Raw genomic sequence first — 18,062 nt, forward strand, 5'->3', positions numbered from 1 at the left:
CGGAGCCTCCGCTGCCGCTTATGTTGCTACGGGCAACTTTGTTCATTAAAATTAAAGCCGGCGTTTAATCCCATTAGTTGCTCTCTGGGTAGCTCCTGTCGCTGGCAGTCTACAAGGGGGGAGTACATGGGGCTCTGCCCTGCGGATGGAAGGGCCGGAAGAGAATCTATTTTACCTTTATATCTTGTATATCCTCCGTTAACAAAATATACTTGTGAGTGTGTATGTGTGTGTGTGTGTATGTATGTGTATAAAAAAAAAAATATATATATATATATATATATACATACATATATATATTTGTTTATTCACTTTTAAAAGGCCTAAACTCTGGCAAAGAAATTGTTAATAACCCTTTATGCCTTTTATCAAGTGGTTTTAATTGGTGTGGTGGTTTTAAAAGCTGGAGTTAGCAATGATCCCCTGGTAATACATTGCTGCCTGTAAATAAATTGTATCACGCACTCTCAAGGAGAATCACTGAAGTTAAAAATGCTCATTAGAGGAACGTGGGAGTTTTGTGTTTATTTGCTTGTGTTAATTGCTGCCCAACAGTTATCGGTGCAGAAATAAGCGCACGTAAATGCGCCAGGCCAGAAGACGGGGAAACAAATTGGGTCTGGCACTCCGCTCGGCATTAGATGTTGAATACGAAATCCAGGTTAGATTGAAAAAGACAAGAAAAATCACAGGGTGCTCTTCTAGTCGTCCACAAGACACCTCTAGAGAGAGCACGAAGCCCCTCCACTTACTTATAAATGCGGCTGTCCTTGTTTTCCATTTGTATTTGCTAATAACAATGTGAGATAATGTGCGCACCGCGGAGATGTGGAGAGAGATGAATGACAGTATCAGACTCATTGTGTCAGAGTGAAGGGGGGGGCTAAGTGATACAGAGGATGCAGCCACCTCTGGGGTGAGCATTCAGACCCCAGTTGGTCAGCGATTCACATAATAATGTACATAGTGAATTATAATAATATATTTGATTTACTACCATTCGCGGCAGTGATTGCGTTAGCGATAAGTAGGGAATTCAGGATTGCAGTAACTTTCCTGTTTTCTTGGCAGCATATAGTTAACAAGCGCACGAGCGGTTGCTGTTATAGATTGCATGCCGCAGCCTCCTGAGCTGCGTGGTATCAATCTGAGCTCCAGTATAATGTTCATGTTCTAGGCGCCGGAGCTGTCATGTGTAAGGAGCTGTGAAGATGTATATTTTGAAGAGCGAAAAAAGAGCAGACCCTGCTTTTTATCCTGCCACCCTTTAATTGTTGACTAAAATCTAATAACTGTTGTGCTAAATGAGCCATTAAATGTCCTTCTCGTAAAACATTGTGTATCAAATGATTTTAATGTTAGAAGCATAATGTCACTTTCATCTTCATGACAAGAGGCAGATAGCTGGGAAAGAGGAGACAGAGAATTAATGATGAGGGAAGCAGAAGCTGGGCTGCGATCTCACACACAGCCACAACAGAGATACAGGGATAAAAAATCAGGACCTTGGACAGTGTTTTAACCTTTTGGGGTTGGAGAATAGCGAGAGGTTCTTGTAGATATGCAAGAAGAACCCCCAAGAATGGATAAGCTGTGTTTTTTATTGTAATATTTTGAGGTGGACTACTGTTTTTGCTTTTAACGGTAATGATAAAAGTTTAATCAGTATGGGTTATAGTCATATAAAATAAATATTGGATAGATAACTGCATATACAGCTTGCAAAGTACAATATAGTCCCCTTCACTGACCTGGAAACCATTTATAAGTACATCTGAACCCAAGAACAAAACAAAAATAAAATATATTGCCCCTCTTTAGGTATGGTGGCTACACTTTTTTCCTTTTTTTTTTACCTAGTTATCTTGTCATCCTTCTTGTACCACAAGATACCTACTCCTCATGTCTGTAACATAGGCGAGGTGTTCTGTAGTTCAGAGAGGATAACTGATTGTAAGGGGATTCTTCCCACCTTAAGTCTGAGAACACTATACAGTTATTATACAGTTGGGCTTCAAGACTCTTCAGGTCGCCAGTGTCTCAAGGAATCCACTGAATTAGAATATATAAATGAAAAATATCCATGAATGTATTTCCTCCACCTGGTGATGTACTTACATTTAGCCCTGATCTGGCAATGTTTGCTGTGTGGCACAGCCTTGGATCACAAATATAGTGGAAAGTAACTAGCTGGCTCCTCAACAGACTGCAGCCACTACAAGGCAGTCATAATCATGGTGGCCTTTACATGTCATTAAGAATATGGACATGCCATAAAAATAATGGTGTCCCAGCGCCCTTGAGGAAGGTGAAGGTGAAGCTGGGCAGAAGTTTTGTTTTCTAAGGCTTTGAAGTGGTGGCAGGGGCCCCACAGCGAATATCATGCATGAAGGTAAGTACATTACTGGGTGGTTTGTATTCAAGGGTAAAAGAAATCAAATAAAGGATAACGCTACTGAAAGGTAAAATTTGGTTTAGGCAACCCTGTCAATAAAATTTAACTGCAAAAATTCTGTGCCATGAAAAGAAGAGAGTAAATACTTCTCATGCTTCAGAATGCTGAGCCATTAAATTGACACTTCCAGGAGTGTCAGTCTCCTAAGCACGGCTCCACTTAATTGTCCCTTCCCTGACTTGCTAAAGAACACAGTGATCCCACGGAGGTTGGTGGGTGAATCTGTTCCTTAAGGGATTGACCTTCCCAAAATTGTTTGTTTCTCTGTAGACTTTGAAAAACAAATCTACTTTGTGGGCAGCTTTTTGGCTTGTTTGGTTTTTTACCTAGGGTCACTTTAAGATTGAGATTCTTTTAATCTGATTTAAGATACAATACTGTAAACTCCTTTTGCAGGAGGTATCCCTGCCTCTTGAAACCAGAACCAAACTAAAAAAGAAAAAAATTTGACTGACATTACTTTCTCAATTCCTCAGGAGTTTGTTTTGGGTCCCACACTGCCCTGTAATCTGTATTCTCGCCGGGCAACACCATCTTCATTCTTCACTGTGTAGGTGTGAGATCAGATGATCTAGCCCACTGTAAATGGGAAAAGAACTGTGCATGCCTGTGAGATACCACTATTGAAGGAAAAGCTCCTTCTGCGCATGCCTGAGATTGATTGAAAAAAAAAAAAAAAAAAAAAAGGGTAATTTTCACATTACATAAAAGGATTGTCTACCCTTTTAGGTTAAGTAAAACATTTTAGTTTTGCTCCACATTAAATAACCTAAATGGTTTCAGCCTTAGGATTACCATGACTCTTCCAACCTATGGAGCCAATTTGGATAGAATGATTTGTGGACCTAGTGTGCATTACAACATGACATACACTAAACAATAGAGACGCATGATTAATTTAGACATCAGGAGGTCTTTTTTTCCCTCTTCTCACAAAACACATATACCACTCTTTTTTTTGTTCACTTTTTATAGTATTAATATCATAAATGGATTTTACATCTCTCGATTTGTTGTACCTAGTTGGCCTCTTGCATACATTTATGTGCTTTCTAGATGTCAGGATGAGTCAAAATTACAGCATGGAAATGCATTAACCTCAGCTACCACATTGTACTTATTTTTTGTCTCACTTATTATTTTATAGTATTTATAGATTGTTATGAAATGGAATAAAAATAATTGAAAATATATGCACGTCACATGTTAGTGGTCTGGCAGTGACTTTAATGTTACAGTGTGGATGACAGTTCTGACACTGTGCTTGACTTGCTTTTTGGGTTTTTTGATTCTATTAAAATGTATTTGAATTGTAGAAAAAGCAGTAATTTTGCACTTTTGTTTAGAAAGTTTTTAAAAGGGAATGGCAGCATTTAATAACATTATTTATCCTCACAAGCCCTAAATGAACTTATATTATCACTGATAGAACTTTTCAAATATCCTCATTTTATCCCAACATTCCCATAACAGCTTCCCATAAAGCTCCAGATTTAAAAATATTGGAAATACTTTTTTTTTTTTTTTAAATTGCACTTACTTGAGATTAAAAGTTTTACATATATTTTACATTTTTTTTTAAACAAAAGGTGGTCTGTGACACAGCCCAGACTACCACAATAGCCACAGCCTTTGCTGCTGTGGTGCAGTTTTATATTGGTAGAGTGGTGCACAAAATGACACACAGTTTTTATGCAGGGATTGCTTCAGCAGGCCTGTGGGTCTCAAGCTGGGAGAAAATGGTTCTTTTAATTGTTGGCCTTGGGAGAGATAAGAAGGGGACAGCAGGAGGGGCAGGTGATGAAGCATTGTAGTAATGGACCCCAGGTTCGAATGATTGTTGACACGGGTGGGTGGTAATGACCTCCCCAAGGTTCCAGTTTTACCTTCTGCTGGGGATTTTACTGTTCATTATTGCTTTATTCTGAGTATAAAGGTGTAGCAATATGCAGTAGAAATGCTTTGCCAGCCGTTTGTACAGGAAAATCTAAATGCTTAGGACTGTCAATGTGCTAAACTTTGGATTCTTTTGGATTTGCCCAAAGGGACTTTACAAAAGTCTTCCTAATACAGAAGTGAAGGATGTAATTGGGTATAGGTACACGTTCCACATACAATTTCCTGTGCACTGTGTCATTTATACCTTTGGAGTTTGAATTTACGACTTATGTAATGCATGCTTCCTTGCTTGATGCTAATATGCAAATTCAAAATCCACTTTTTTTGTGGTCATCATCAAAATGTTCTGTGAAAGTGTTTTAGGGTTTCTGGATGTTTTTTTTTTTTTAAATGCTAACGCCTATTAAGTAAGTTCTTTTCCAGCTGGCTCTTTTTTTTTTTTTTTTTTTTTTTTACAAATGATTTCTGTTGCTGGGCTCCTTAGGTTGTAAGGAGCAATCACTTGTACCCATTAGTTTGTGAAATTGTCACATAACAATTCTAAAAATGTTCATGTCATTTTATGTGTGGGAGCATTAGGGTCATGGCTGGGCCTTGTATATTTGCAGCTTACTTTTTTTCCTAAGAAAAGCTGGCAGATCTTCAGTCAAACTTCATTACTGAAACTTTGTTTAAATTGTCTCTTCTACCACCATTTAGACCTTTCTATTGCATATTAAAGCAGCACTTGCTTTGCTGGGTGTCAGGTGGCACTGGTTGTACAAGGTATAACTCAGATGCCGCAGGATGTCATATGAATCAATTTCAAAATAAAGAAAGAACCCATCTTCCACCTCTGCCCGTTCTTCTTTCCTTTTCTTCTTTTTCCGCTCTCTCCGCTCACCTCTTCCCTCCTCTGTGTTTCTATTTCCGCAGCTAGCCCAAATTGGAATGTATCTATCATTAATAAAATGTGCATTGTGTGTGTGGAAAGGGATGCAGTCACAGGGCAGTGAGATTCTCCCGTCTTTATCCCCCCTCTCTTTATTATTGTAAATTACTGCTGAGCTCTGGAGAGGTGAGCGGTTTAGCCAATTAGTGGCATTTGAGTTGGATTTGCTTGTCATTAGCTGTGCTCCTGTGCTGGGCTCTTTGAAGCCGGCTCCTGTGTGATGTCCTACCAGCGGTGAGATGTTGGTAATGACAGAGGGGTCACTGGGGTGATGTGACCCCGCCACCAACATTCTTTTATTGTTTTTTTTTTCTTTCTTTTTTTTTTTTGTTTCCCAGGTTTAGCAAATAGAACATTGACAATAACAAGTTTCCTTTCTGCACCCAGCATGGGCCTGTGGGAGCCACTGACAGCTCTATTAAAGTGTAATGTTCAGCACCCCCTTCCTACACACTGACATAAATATTTCCAACTGAAGGTGGAGGGGGTCTGATTAAGGGTACGCTGATTAGTCACAGTGCAACTGGAGCTCCATACCATACCCAGATTGAAGGTATAGCCACCTTGTTTGCGAGGCATAAATTAACCTCTTCAGTAATGGCTGGAAGTCAATAACCTACACTGACTCATCTATGTTTTCATCAATCCTTCCTTTCATTTGTCTTTGTCACCCTCACGCACTACTTTTTTTTGTAATTAGGATCGTTTGATGTATTTTAAATATAAGTATTTTATATTGTAATAAAAAAAATACATCTAATGATATTTTGCAATAATGTACACATAAGAAAACCATGTGCTTCCTGATAAGAGTTTAATATAATATATAATGTTTATATAATCTATATTATATTTCCTTTGTGCAGATGCCTTTATGTTTCTACCCTTTCTTCTTGAATGTGCCAAAAACATAAAATGGTGATAAAAAAAGTGCATCAAGATTGTTTTGCTTAGGCTTGTAATGTTATCTATTTCCATGAAAAGTTGCGTCTCTATGAGGTTTCTTACAATGTGTTGGGCATCACTGTACAGGGAAAAGCATGATAGGAGAGCATTTTCTTTGGAGTTTTAGGGATCCTATTACTGGCAAGATTTCCCCAGAGACCGCGGCACAATCCCTTAGCACCAAGTAACACCAGCATTCCTCTGAGATCTCTAGGCTGCTGCATCTGCATGCCTGATGTGGTCATATTTAAGAATGCCTCTGACCCGGCAGAAACACCAACTGTACTATCCAAAACACGTAACAAAAGGGGCCACCTTTGTCCATCATTTTCTGCCTAGATCTATGTGTCATTTGGGTTGGATAGACATTTAAAATGTACTCATGACTGATTATGGTTGGGGTGACATGCTATATGCTGGCAGTGTTTGGCTCATGTCTCTCTCGTCTGTCTCTCATTTTGCCAGTGCCTCCCCGCCTCTGGTTAGTCTCAACCTCACCAACCTTTCCTTCTGCAGGCAGAGACGGATCAATAAATCTTTGCCGGTAAATAATTGCTATTGAGCTGTGTTCCCATGCAGAAGTGTGAGCGTTCTGTTGTGACAGCCTGGAGGGGAACATCTCCCTTCTATATCAATTGCCTGACTTCACACTGGGAAGGATACAGAAGAGGGGCAAAGTCTTCACTCCTTGCTATGCACATCTGACTTTTAAAGTTTTATCTTCCATTAGTGGCTTCCTATGTATGTGAAGCTATTATGTGAAGAGTCCTGTACAATAACATCACCACTGAAAACTAAACTCCAATATATTTGTATAACACAGCATTTACATCACCACCAAAACCCACCCCATGCGCAACAAGTGTGCCCAGTTTTGTTTTTGTTTTTTGAATACGTTTGAATATACAGTCTACAGTCTTCTGATGTGATCTAGGTGACACCTCAGGAGGTTACTCTTCCACCTTGGTGGTAGGAGGGGAGATTAACCTTGGATTGTAAGCTCTTTCTGGCAGGGTCCTCTACTCTTCCTGTGTCTTTATTTGTACCTGTCTGTCATTTGCAACCTCTAATGCACAGCACTGCATTATATGTTGGCGGTTCATATATAAAGTTTAATAATTATAATGTTCTTCAGTAATGGAGTAAGATGAGACCAGAGGTATTTAAACCACAGGCTGGGCTCATGGGAAATTGGTACAATAATGCAACTGTTATTCTGCCATGCTGGGTTATTACTATATTGAAAGCTTTTGTAGGAATAATATCATATTACCATATACATTTTTAACATTTTGTTTTTTTATGTTTGCAGATGAAATATATTGCATATATATTTTAAAACAATTGAGATGAAAATGTATTTTTGTCTCTGGGGTCTTACTTCTCTGTAAAGTTGCGTTATTTTTTAAAACCTACTGATGCTTCTTGAAAATCTATCCATAAGGTGGCACTGTTTTCCCATATATTGAAACTTTAAGCCCAATTAATGGCAACTCGAAACTAGAATGTAAGTTGCTGTTTTTCATATATTTTATCTGGTAATATAATACTTTAGGGGATTTACATATTTCTCTTGATAATGTTTTAGACGGATTGGGGGAAATTCCTTAAAGTAGATGTAAATCCTAACTGAATGACATATATTATTAATTTTTAGGGATATGTCACATAGTGTCTGAGTTTCTATATACTTTACTTTGCTTCAAAGCAAAAGAATCTACAACAGGGATAATATGATTGCGATTGTATTCACTTATTGTATCCATGGCTGCTCAAAATATCACACTGCTACCTAAAAAAAAAAAATGATCCTTTCCACTTATCAGGGATATGTGTGTATGATTACATCGAAATCAGCTATACGTGAATGGGTGGTAAAACTGAAAACAAGCTCAGCAGCCTGACCTGTAATTTATATAAACAAAATTTTCCTGGAGGTACCCATGTGAGCTGATAAACTGCCATTTATGAATAACTAAAAATTACCCTATCAGTATAAAAAATAGGCATTTCTGTTTGTTTCTAATTTTGTTTCTTCATTTTTAATAGGGCATGCTACTAAAGAGAAGTGGGAAGTCTCTAAATAAAGAATGGAAGAAGAAATATGTAACGCTAAGTGACAATGGAGTCCTCACCTATCACCCTAGTTTACACGTAAGTGAAATCTGAAAAGTAACCATACACCCGGCTATTTGGGATTCCTGAGCTATTGCCACAGTGTGAATAAATGTGATGCCCTCTAGCTTCAGTGTAATTACCTTCCCATTGCTGCAATACACTCAGTAAGTCCCTGGTTTAAAGTATATTTCTGATAAAAATGTAAATCATCCTTTTTATTTGTGTATTATTGTGTGTTGTGTATTATATAACATTCCTCACCTCCCAAGGCACTCTAGAAAGCAACCACCTGGCTGCTGCTTTTTGTACTGCTTGGAAAACTGTTTTTCAGACTGTGATCCCTGTATGTTCAGCGTGTATAGAAAACCTGAGTTTGGGGGGTTAATAGGCTTCTGCTGCTGCCCTCTTTCTAATAATGCTAGTTACCTGGCTCTGACTGACCCATAACAAGTATGCGGCCAGTAGAGGCAGAACGTCTGATCTACATACAGCTTTAGGTTCCCAGAAAATGTTAAACTCATTGAATGACAGTCAAGCAAATAGCATTTTCAGGAGGAAAGTTCAGAAATGGCAGCTTATGTATTTTTTCTATGTAAGTTCTTGTTCTGCAACATGATGAGCACATGTGAGAGGAAACTCACCCCACTTAGAGCCATTCAGTTTTTTAGGGGGAAAAAGCATGTTGTAACTTTATACACAACCCCCATCCAAAACAAAAGTAATACATTGAGGTCTTCTTGGAGAACATGAATCAAGGGAAGGGTATTATATCAGCTGTAGATGTCTCCATAACTGTTTCCTGTAAATCCATTGAAATACAGTAGACGAATTAATTATGTATCCTGATTAGTCAGCGCTAATTACATAATTTCCCTGTAGTTATTAGCTTATTGAACACCTGTACTGTGATCATTTGGCCACAAGACATCCCGTATCCCCTTGAGAAGAGCTTGTGGAACAAATCAGACTTTGTATGTACCATTTGAATTATTATTTAGCATAACATGTTCATTTTAGGAATAAAATTGGTATTTTAGGTATTTGCAAATAAATAAACAGTGTGATAAAATGCTCGACAATCGCAATCTAAACCTTTCCAGTAGATCATTTTATGTTTGCGGTCCATCCAAACTCTCTTTAATGTTAATTGATAAAGGAAAAAAAATGGCAAATTTCTTAGTGTAAATGTATTTTGTATTTTTGCTCATTTGCATCTATAGGTTGTCCTGGCATTTACACTCAAGTCTACCTGATAGGTCATTCAGACAGTGTTTTCTAATTAGCACATGGAGTTGCTAATCACTATCCCACATATAAAAATGACCACAGTCCCCAATCTAATAATGACCACTAGAGGGAGAATTTACATGTTGGTATATGAAATAAAGTAATGAACATATGGTAAACGAAGCTTGTGATATTACAATATCACCTTGAAATATGTAAGCCTGATATTTATGTGCAAGTGAGTATTTGTCTGAGGTTGGAGTATGCCCTTGCTTTAGTATTTGTGTGTCGTCCTGTGTTTAGGAATGAGTTTTTCAGAGTTTAAGTGTTAATTTGTATCAGGTCAGTGTATTGTGCTAGCTGTGTAATAGGTCTATTAAGAAATGACGTTTATCCAGACTGCCCTCTCCTCAGGTGAACAACTTCACAAGCTCTTCATTACATCCTTGTCAAAACTGAAAAATTCTCTAATCAACAGCAATCTGTCCGCAGCCCCCCGGACCGCTGGCAGTGTCCCCCCTCTCTATCTGCGCGGTGGCGCTCACGTCTCCAGGCTGCTGATTACATTAGGCTAAGCTGCAGAGGAAATGAACCGTGTCTTATTTAGGTGCAAGTAGCTCCTACGTAGCTGGGGCCTGGGGCACTTTTAGAGCATTTTATGGCATTAAAATTAGTGTTGCTTCCCTCTGTGCTGCTGCGTGTAATGCCTTAAACTCAATAAGCAAAAGGCGAGTGAGCCCCCGCTCCCTGCGTTTTTCTCCTTCTCTGCCAAGAGGTTATTTTTTTTTTTTCCTTTCCCAGATGAGTCTCCTGTCTGGGGCAGTGGTATCACTACCCAGTACACATTACACAGAATAAGGCAATTGTCATACCACACCTGCACTTTGTATTACAAACTTGATATTAGTAATGTATGCGAAATATGTCCAAGTGCAGGCATTTACCACTGTGTATCAGATCATGATCATCAGATGTCGTTAGCATACAAACCCATTAGAAATCATTCTGGAAGCGACTGGCACTGACGGCGTTCAAAAGACGGGAGGAAAAAAATTGCTTTTTAGTGAGTCAACAGCATAAGAAGATTTACCTCTGACAGTTGAAGTACTTAATGCATTTTATTTGCCATTTATTTACCATGCTGTTCAGTTACTGCAGGCGATTGGATGGATTCCCTGTCAGTCAGATTTGGGCACATATCCACAATGACAATATTATTCTTGCAACACAAAGAGTAGGGTATTGCATAATTTGTGCATTCATTTGGGCACCCTCCTGTCTATCCAGTTTAAAGCTGGGATAATCCGAGTGCTCATAGACCATACCCTGGGGAGCACTAGGACGTGACCCCAAGTTGACAGGGATGCACCAGACTGCAGGATGATATTGTCTCATGTGCCTCACTTCTGCCGTCTGCACTAGCTAATTGTTGCCACTTTAAAAAGCTGCCCTAGGGGTCTGATCTTGTCTCTTGCCTGCCCCTCCTTACCTTGAAACTAAGCTTCTTATTCCCTGCCGGTCCCAGAGCAGAGCACCCCCTGTGCTGACAGTCATGGGGTTCAATACCGCAGCCAGACCCCGCGGAGACCCCACTCTCCCAGCAAAGATCCCCCCTCCCACTGCGCAGTGTGCGCCTCTCTATCTCACCACATCTCATTTGCATCTGGGACATCAATTAGCATGTTTGTTGAGGCTAATTGAATGAAACTCAATCATAGCCCTTAATTGCTTGCCTATGTAAAAAGAAATCACATTAATGCAGCTAATTAAGTGTATGGCAATAAGATGCAACATAATTAGGGAAAGCAACGTTAACCCTTTTCACACTGTGTGGGCAATAGCAGTGCATTGCGGAACAGTGTACACATCTGTCTCGGCAACACTGTGCAGCACTCTTCCTACAGCACATGAGTTAATGAGAGGACTGTGGATACCGGAGAAGGCAAGCTTCTTCTTTTGGAGTCATTCCTTCGATTCTGATCTCAAGGATGACCCAAGTGCTCTGAAAAATATTACCCTGGAACAGTCAACGCAGCCAATGTATTTTGAGATCAGACATATATACAATTTGTAAAATATATATACATTGCTGTGTATTTTTATTGAATGTGTCACAGCTAATCCGTAGGTGTTTTATGTATTTATTATAGAATATAGGTAGTGCTCTCCTGTCCCGCTGAGTGTTTATTGTATGTCATTGTTTTTTAATAATAAATATATCTAAAACCTAATCTTTATCTCATCTCTCATATTGGCGTGCACAGGAAATAGATGAATTCAGCAGTTGCTGTATGTTTTAGGTCAGCCAATACAAGTCCTGATTTTCTCTATCGAAGCACTGTGATTGACCTGAGATTTTCTACAAAAGGTGTTGTAGGTAATGTTAACAACTGTTTAGTGCAACCGATCTCCTGTTGAGGAATCTGTGCAGCTTCTCTCCACAGGAGAGGGAACAATCCTTCTAGTGTTCTTACAAAGAAATTATAGCTTGCCTGGCTCAGAAAGCATGATCAACCATCAGATCGCATCCGATGATAAAGCTAATTTTAATCTGCTAGTTTAAACATTAGTGCTGTCCAGTTAAAATAAGAGCAGTATCCTGAAAACAATTTTACATTGTTTTTCACTGATTGTCTATGCCTCATTATCGTGCCATCTTAAGATTTAGAAAGCTGTCTGGAAAATATTTGCATATGGTAGTAATTTTTTTATTATTTTGTTTTTTTAAAAAAACAATGTAGAGTTTTTAATGGTCCTTTTGACCACTAGTAGAAAGAACAGAAACCACAAACTAACATCAGTCCGGTGACCAAGTCAACATTTGTATGCATTTAAATAAAATGACACCTATTGCTCAGTATGCTGGCAGCTTTTGTGTATCAAATGATCATAATTTTCTACCATAACATATCACAGAAAGAAATAAAAACAATTCAGTCTGCCTGGTGTTATACCGACAGAGGTTTTCATGTAGTGAAATTCTGAAACTCTTAGAAATACCTAGTGGTACAAATACATTTTCTGGTTAATGTGCATTACACTAATCAGAGGTAAGGAAAATGTTATGTACAAAGTAAAAAAATAATGTTAATTTTAAACAGAATTTTATTTCCCTAAAACTATGAAACGTTTCTCAGAAAACATGATGATAAAGAGAACACGAATTCTGAGGTTCAGGCAGTGCTGGAGGTCTGAATACACATGTGTTATGCAGGACCAGGGCCAGATCCCCTCTCGCGGATAATCTCTCCACTCTTGTGGCTTTATTTGTTTCCTATGTTAAGAGATTAGCGACGGAGTGAGCAGAACATGCTAATAGCTTTGCAATTACAGCTTTTTTCAGGTTTTACAGGGGCAGGATAGGGGCTTTGTGTGGACCCCAGAGACTTGTTAAATGTTCTTAATCTCACAAGTGTCTAAGATGCCTCCTTCTCAAGCCTTGTTAAGTGGCCGTCTACCTTGATCTTGTGCTGTTTGCCTCTGATCAGTGATTTTGTATTGATGGTGGCTGGGGGAGAAATCTGCATTAGTGAACCAGGGCACATAGCCTGTTCTCAGCATTTGCATGGTGAAACGAGGCCAGTTTGACAAAGGTGCTCCCCCTCGCTGTGCTTTTATAAACAATACATATGTAGGGGGAGACTGGTTTTGCTTTTGGGGCACATGACAAGTCAGATTAATAAAATATTACTGTTTTTTGTTTTTTTTCAACCAAAAAAGTCCATCAAAATAACAAAACCTTCAATTCACCATACTTACCTCAGACAGGCATACTTCAACCAGTTTTGGGTAGAAGCCAGCTAGCCGGTCTGTTTTGGTAGGAACCAGGACTATCTGATTCATTCTTTCTTTGGCTTTATCTTTAAATATGGCTTCAACTGTCCTAAGGAGCATCTTTATTCTGTGTCAATATTTGATTTTATTTTTGTTTTTGTATAAACATTGGAACTTGAAGACTGTAAATGTTAGAAAAACACAAAGAAACCAGTAATAAACATAGGTTTCATATACCAGAGCAAAACATGAAAAGATATATAAAAGGATTTATTCAAGAAACATCTTTATTTCATAAATAATTGTTATAAAACAAAGCACAGTATAAAATAAAATATTTTTGCCTTTTAACTTTCCATTAAGAATTTAGGACTAAGTCAGATAAGGCCTGATTTACAAATTACAAGCCTAACCTACTGCAACTAGATAAAAATATAAAAGTACACCTTATATTGCTAATATTATTCTATTTCCATACGGGAAATACGGGCACCAGTGATTGTCTGTGATGCAGTATATCTAGATTCTTGGCCATTCCATTCCATCCATTCTTGTATTCCTACAAAATTGATGAAACATGTAGTCTCAGTAAGCAACAGTTCCACTCAGGCTTCAGTTTTCTTCAGCTACAGTATCCCTCTGGATTGTTTGTGCTTTAGAAGTACAGATGGAATCTGGGATTATTGGCAATGCAGATTATTTATAAAAAGGAGGCTAATCACTGTGACTAGCCCATCTTCACTGTGAAAGTTTGTAGCAGTTGTTTTATTAATGATATTTTTTGTGCAGGGATTATCTTTCTAAAATAATAAAGTATACTTGTTTTGTAGGATTACATGCAGAACGTCCATGGGAAGGAGATCGACCTTCTCAGAACTACAGTAAAGGTTCCAGGGAAAAGGCCTCCACGAGCCACATCCTCCTGTGCACCGATTGCCAGCCCCAAGACCAATGGACTAACCAAGGAAGTCAGCGGGCTTCAGATCTCCCCTAATACAGGTGTGTATCCGTAAAGACAGCATTCAACCCAGAATTTGTTTTAAGCAGGTGGGAAGAAATTGTAGGCTGGTGGCTGAAAGGATCTGCAGGTTTCTTGGCTCTTATTCCTCTCAGATCTCTCACATCCCAGTATCCCTCAGTGCATCAGAACAGGCGCCCGGGAAGAATCACTGACACACACTTGTACGGTATCAAGCAATCTCCAATTTTATTATAACAAACATTAGTTTATATACCACAACAATATGGCGTCGCGCATGCTCATTTTCATTTATTAGATCTAATGGAAATTACTGGAAATCCACTAAAGTATATGTATTCTAAAAGATTATTCAGCAAACATAATTTTAGACACATACAAAACACCTTGTTTAATAAACAATCAACATTATCTGATTTTAGCAGAATTAACAAGGACACTTGTCCTGGCAGAACATCATGTTTATACATATATAGTCTAAACAACCAAGGAATATATTCAGTTCTCATAACTAAGTTCTCATGGTTAAATACTGAAACAAAATGGAGTGTCTCAGGCCACAAAATAGAGTCTATCAGACCCTTTCAGTGGCAGCCCCTGTATTGTGACCCAACTCATTAATAACCACCCAAAAACAGCCGAGTGGCTACTGAAAAGTGCCGGGTGGTTTCCCCTCAGCTAAAAGGGACTATGGAGAACACCACATAAAGAACTTCTAAGTCTAGGTATAAGTTTATAACATCATCTTCGTTTCATACTTTTCTCAGTTGCAGGTAATGTATTCAGCTCTGAGTGTATTTAGAGGTTTTCTTATAATGTAAGCAATTCTCTCTCTTTTGCCATTCTCACCATAAACACAATTTTTTTAATTCTGTTTGTGCCTGCCCTCATCACTGTCTGTGTAAATCAGAACTCACTTTGTGTGAGCACTCATCTTCTACAATGTAAACTTCTACCAGTTATCAGTCACACTTATTAATATTATCAATTAGCCCATGAAAATGCTGCACTGCTTTTTGTCTCCCTCTGTTTCTGTGTGATGGTCATTGACTAAATGCCCCATCCTTGCACTGGGTATCATACATGAATAGTGCAGGTGCTACATCAAGAAACCAGTCATATTCCAGCTGTCACCCTTAAAGTTCAGATTAGGAAATGAAGGCAAATGCCTGATTAGCTGCTATTTGCACTCCTTCCACTTTCAGTTTTTATAGATAAGTGTTACTATGTTAACCCCATGCTCAGTATGACCCATTACAACCCACTCATTGTATCTTTCCTACGTGAGCTGCCTAATAATTCACTTCAATCCTGAATTTTAAAAGCCTGAAAGATGCCCAATGTAAATTTGTACTATAACCCAGCAGCACTATACACACTTTACAGCTGCTGTATATTAATTGTATTATATGTACAGAACTAGTTTATTATTTGAAATTAGAATATACCAGTGTACTACTGTGTGTGGTCATTTACTACTATTGGTTTTTATAGTGCAAACACATCCTACAGTGTTATATACATTTGATTAATAGTAGATGAAAATAATCTGAATAAACAAATCATACATAGTATGAAAATAAAGGCTAATACATATCAGAAGCATTATCTTAAACAAAAATGGCTACTTCTATCTACTTTTACTGAGAATCCCTAAACACAAAGAAGCATTTTTAGCATGTCTGTTCTGCCAGTTGAAAAAAAACTAATTACTGCAACCTTAAAGCTACATAGCATTAGATTTGATCTGTCAGAAAGACTATTCATAGACTTAAAGAGCTAACAGTAATACAGTCATTACAGCTGCCTTCAGGCTGAATATTGGGAGAGGATATGGCAGAGAAGAATGTGGCACCATTTTTTTTTTTTTACATAGGAGATTTTGGCAATTGGGGGAGATTTTCCTAACCAGTCCGATTAACTTGTCTTCCTAAGTGGGGCAGGGTCCTCTCCTCCTGTATCAGTCTGTATTAGTCTGTCATTTGCAATCCCTATTTAATGTACAGCGCTGCGTAATATGTTGGCGCTATATAAATCCTGTTTAATAATAATAATAATAATAATAAGTGACCTTTTTGGGCGGTTTTATAGTCTGCCATACTCTGTAGTGCAATGTTTCCCAACCAGGGTTCCTCCAGAAGTTGCTAGGGGTTCATTGAGCAATGAGCTATTTGTGCCTCTCAGGTCAGTTTAGGTGACTCCAATGATCGTTTTACAAGGACACATTCCTTCCACTGGCCAGCAATATTAGAGGCATTCTTCACACTGACCACCAAGCTTATATACTGTGTTGTGGATTTAGTCATTTTAGAAGGGGTTCTTTGAAGACCTAAAAGTTATTTTAAGGGTTCACCGTGTTAAAAGGTCAAGAAAAACTGCTGTAGTGCATAAGCCTGGATAAAAAAAATTCCACCAAATTTGTCTTTACAGCTGCTGCACTGGGTCTTATTTGTTTATGTCTTTAAATAATAAATATAAATCTGTTTGTAGCTAAAATAACTGTGCTTGTGATGTTTTGCAAAAACAATAGATGACATTTTGGAAAGCACAGAATATATTTTGGATTACTCAACCACTGGACAGGGATTCTAATCTCCCAAAACCTAAAGGTCCTATCAAAGCAGGTGCATGTCTGTGCCCTTATCCCGGGAATGTGCTCACACGTTGTTCTTTGGCAGTGGCTAAATATAGTGGATTGCATTGTCAGATCATTGCACTCTATAATACACACTTGCTTGTCTGAGAATTGTGTTCTTTTTTTTTTTTTTATAAAGTAAAACCCAGTATGCTGTTATCTTTCCTTACTGAAAAGCACTAGTAAACCCCCTCCCCCTGTTATTCCTGCCCTCTTCACTAGCCCCAGGTCTCTCTCATAATGTTAAATCCATCAAGAGACAAGGGGCTGATTTTTACCCAAAACCACTAATGTGTTTTCAGCGTTGAACTGCTGATGACATCTTAAAAGTCCTCATCGTGCGGCGCCCTCCACACTCCAACAATCAGAACATCTCGTAAACCCATAAAATCCAAACTAATAGCAATGAATATTCAGTGACCTAGAATACTAATTATTGTCATGAATATTAATGCCATCGGACTTGCTTTGATCCCCCTCTTCCTCCTCCCCATCGTCTGCCTCACTCCTGCACACATTTAGTCGTGTGGACTTTTCTCAGTTTACAGCATGTCTGTTTTCTCTGTCCGGTTAAGTTATGTAAACTTGTACCTATTCTTTCCAATACTTAACCCATCATTACCCCCGCCTCCTGTTCTGTGTATCTGTATCATGTACATTTTCCACATTACTTTCCTATACAATCAGCCGGTGTCTTTTTCTTTGTTTTACCTCTCCCACCCACCCTGTATTTTCTTTCATCACCTCTCTTCTTATTTCTCACCCGTTCTGTCACACTTTCCACTCAGCTGTGCTCTGAAGATGTTTCTAATGAGTGTTTAAGATCGAGCTGTGTCCTCTGTTTCTGTGGTAGGGGTAATAACCAGATCTTGATTAACGAGACAGTAGGGGGGGACAGGGTGTCAGCAATGCAGTCATGTGCACCCCTCCAGAAGCCCCCCCACTCCTGTCACTGAGGGGAGCTCCTCTCTAGGCATCCTCCGCTCTTAGATTAATAGCATTGCAGGAAGCATTTAGGATACATTGCAAAGGTTTCTATCTAATGGGTTCAGCCATTTCCTCTTTGAGTGACAGGCGCGGGAAGTAATCGGCTGTGCAG

At 38.7% G+C, this 18,062-nt stretch overlaps 1 protein-coding gene across 5 annotated transcripts in view; it reads left to right on the plus strand.

Moving 5' to 3' along the window:
• AGAP1 (ArfGAP with GTPase domain, ankyrin repeat and PH domain 1) overlaps positions 1-18,062 on the plus strand; it is a 232,650-nt gene that overhangs the window by 162,704 nt on the left and 51,884 nt on the right. For all 5 annotated transcript variants that reach the window (XM_072418502.1, XM_072418504.1, XM_072418503.1 and 2 more), the window contains 2 exons: positions 8,280-8,384; positions 14,180-14,348. In XM_072418502.1, the coding sequence (XP_072274603.1) occupies positions 8,280-8,384; positions 14,180-14,348 (274 nt within the window). The remainder of the gene's footprint in view (positions 1-8,279; positions 8,385-14,179; positions 14,349-18,062) is intronic.

This window comes from Pyxicephalus adspersus, chromosome 7 (assembly GCF_032062135.1).
Source record: "Pyxicephalus adspersus chromosome 7, UCB_Pads_2.0, whole genome shotgun sequence".
NCBI lineage: Eukaryota > Metazoa > Chordata > Amphibia > Anura > Pyxicephalidae > Pyxicephalus > Pyxicephalus adspersus.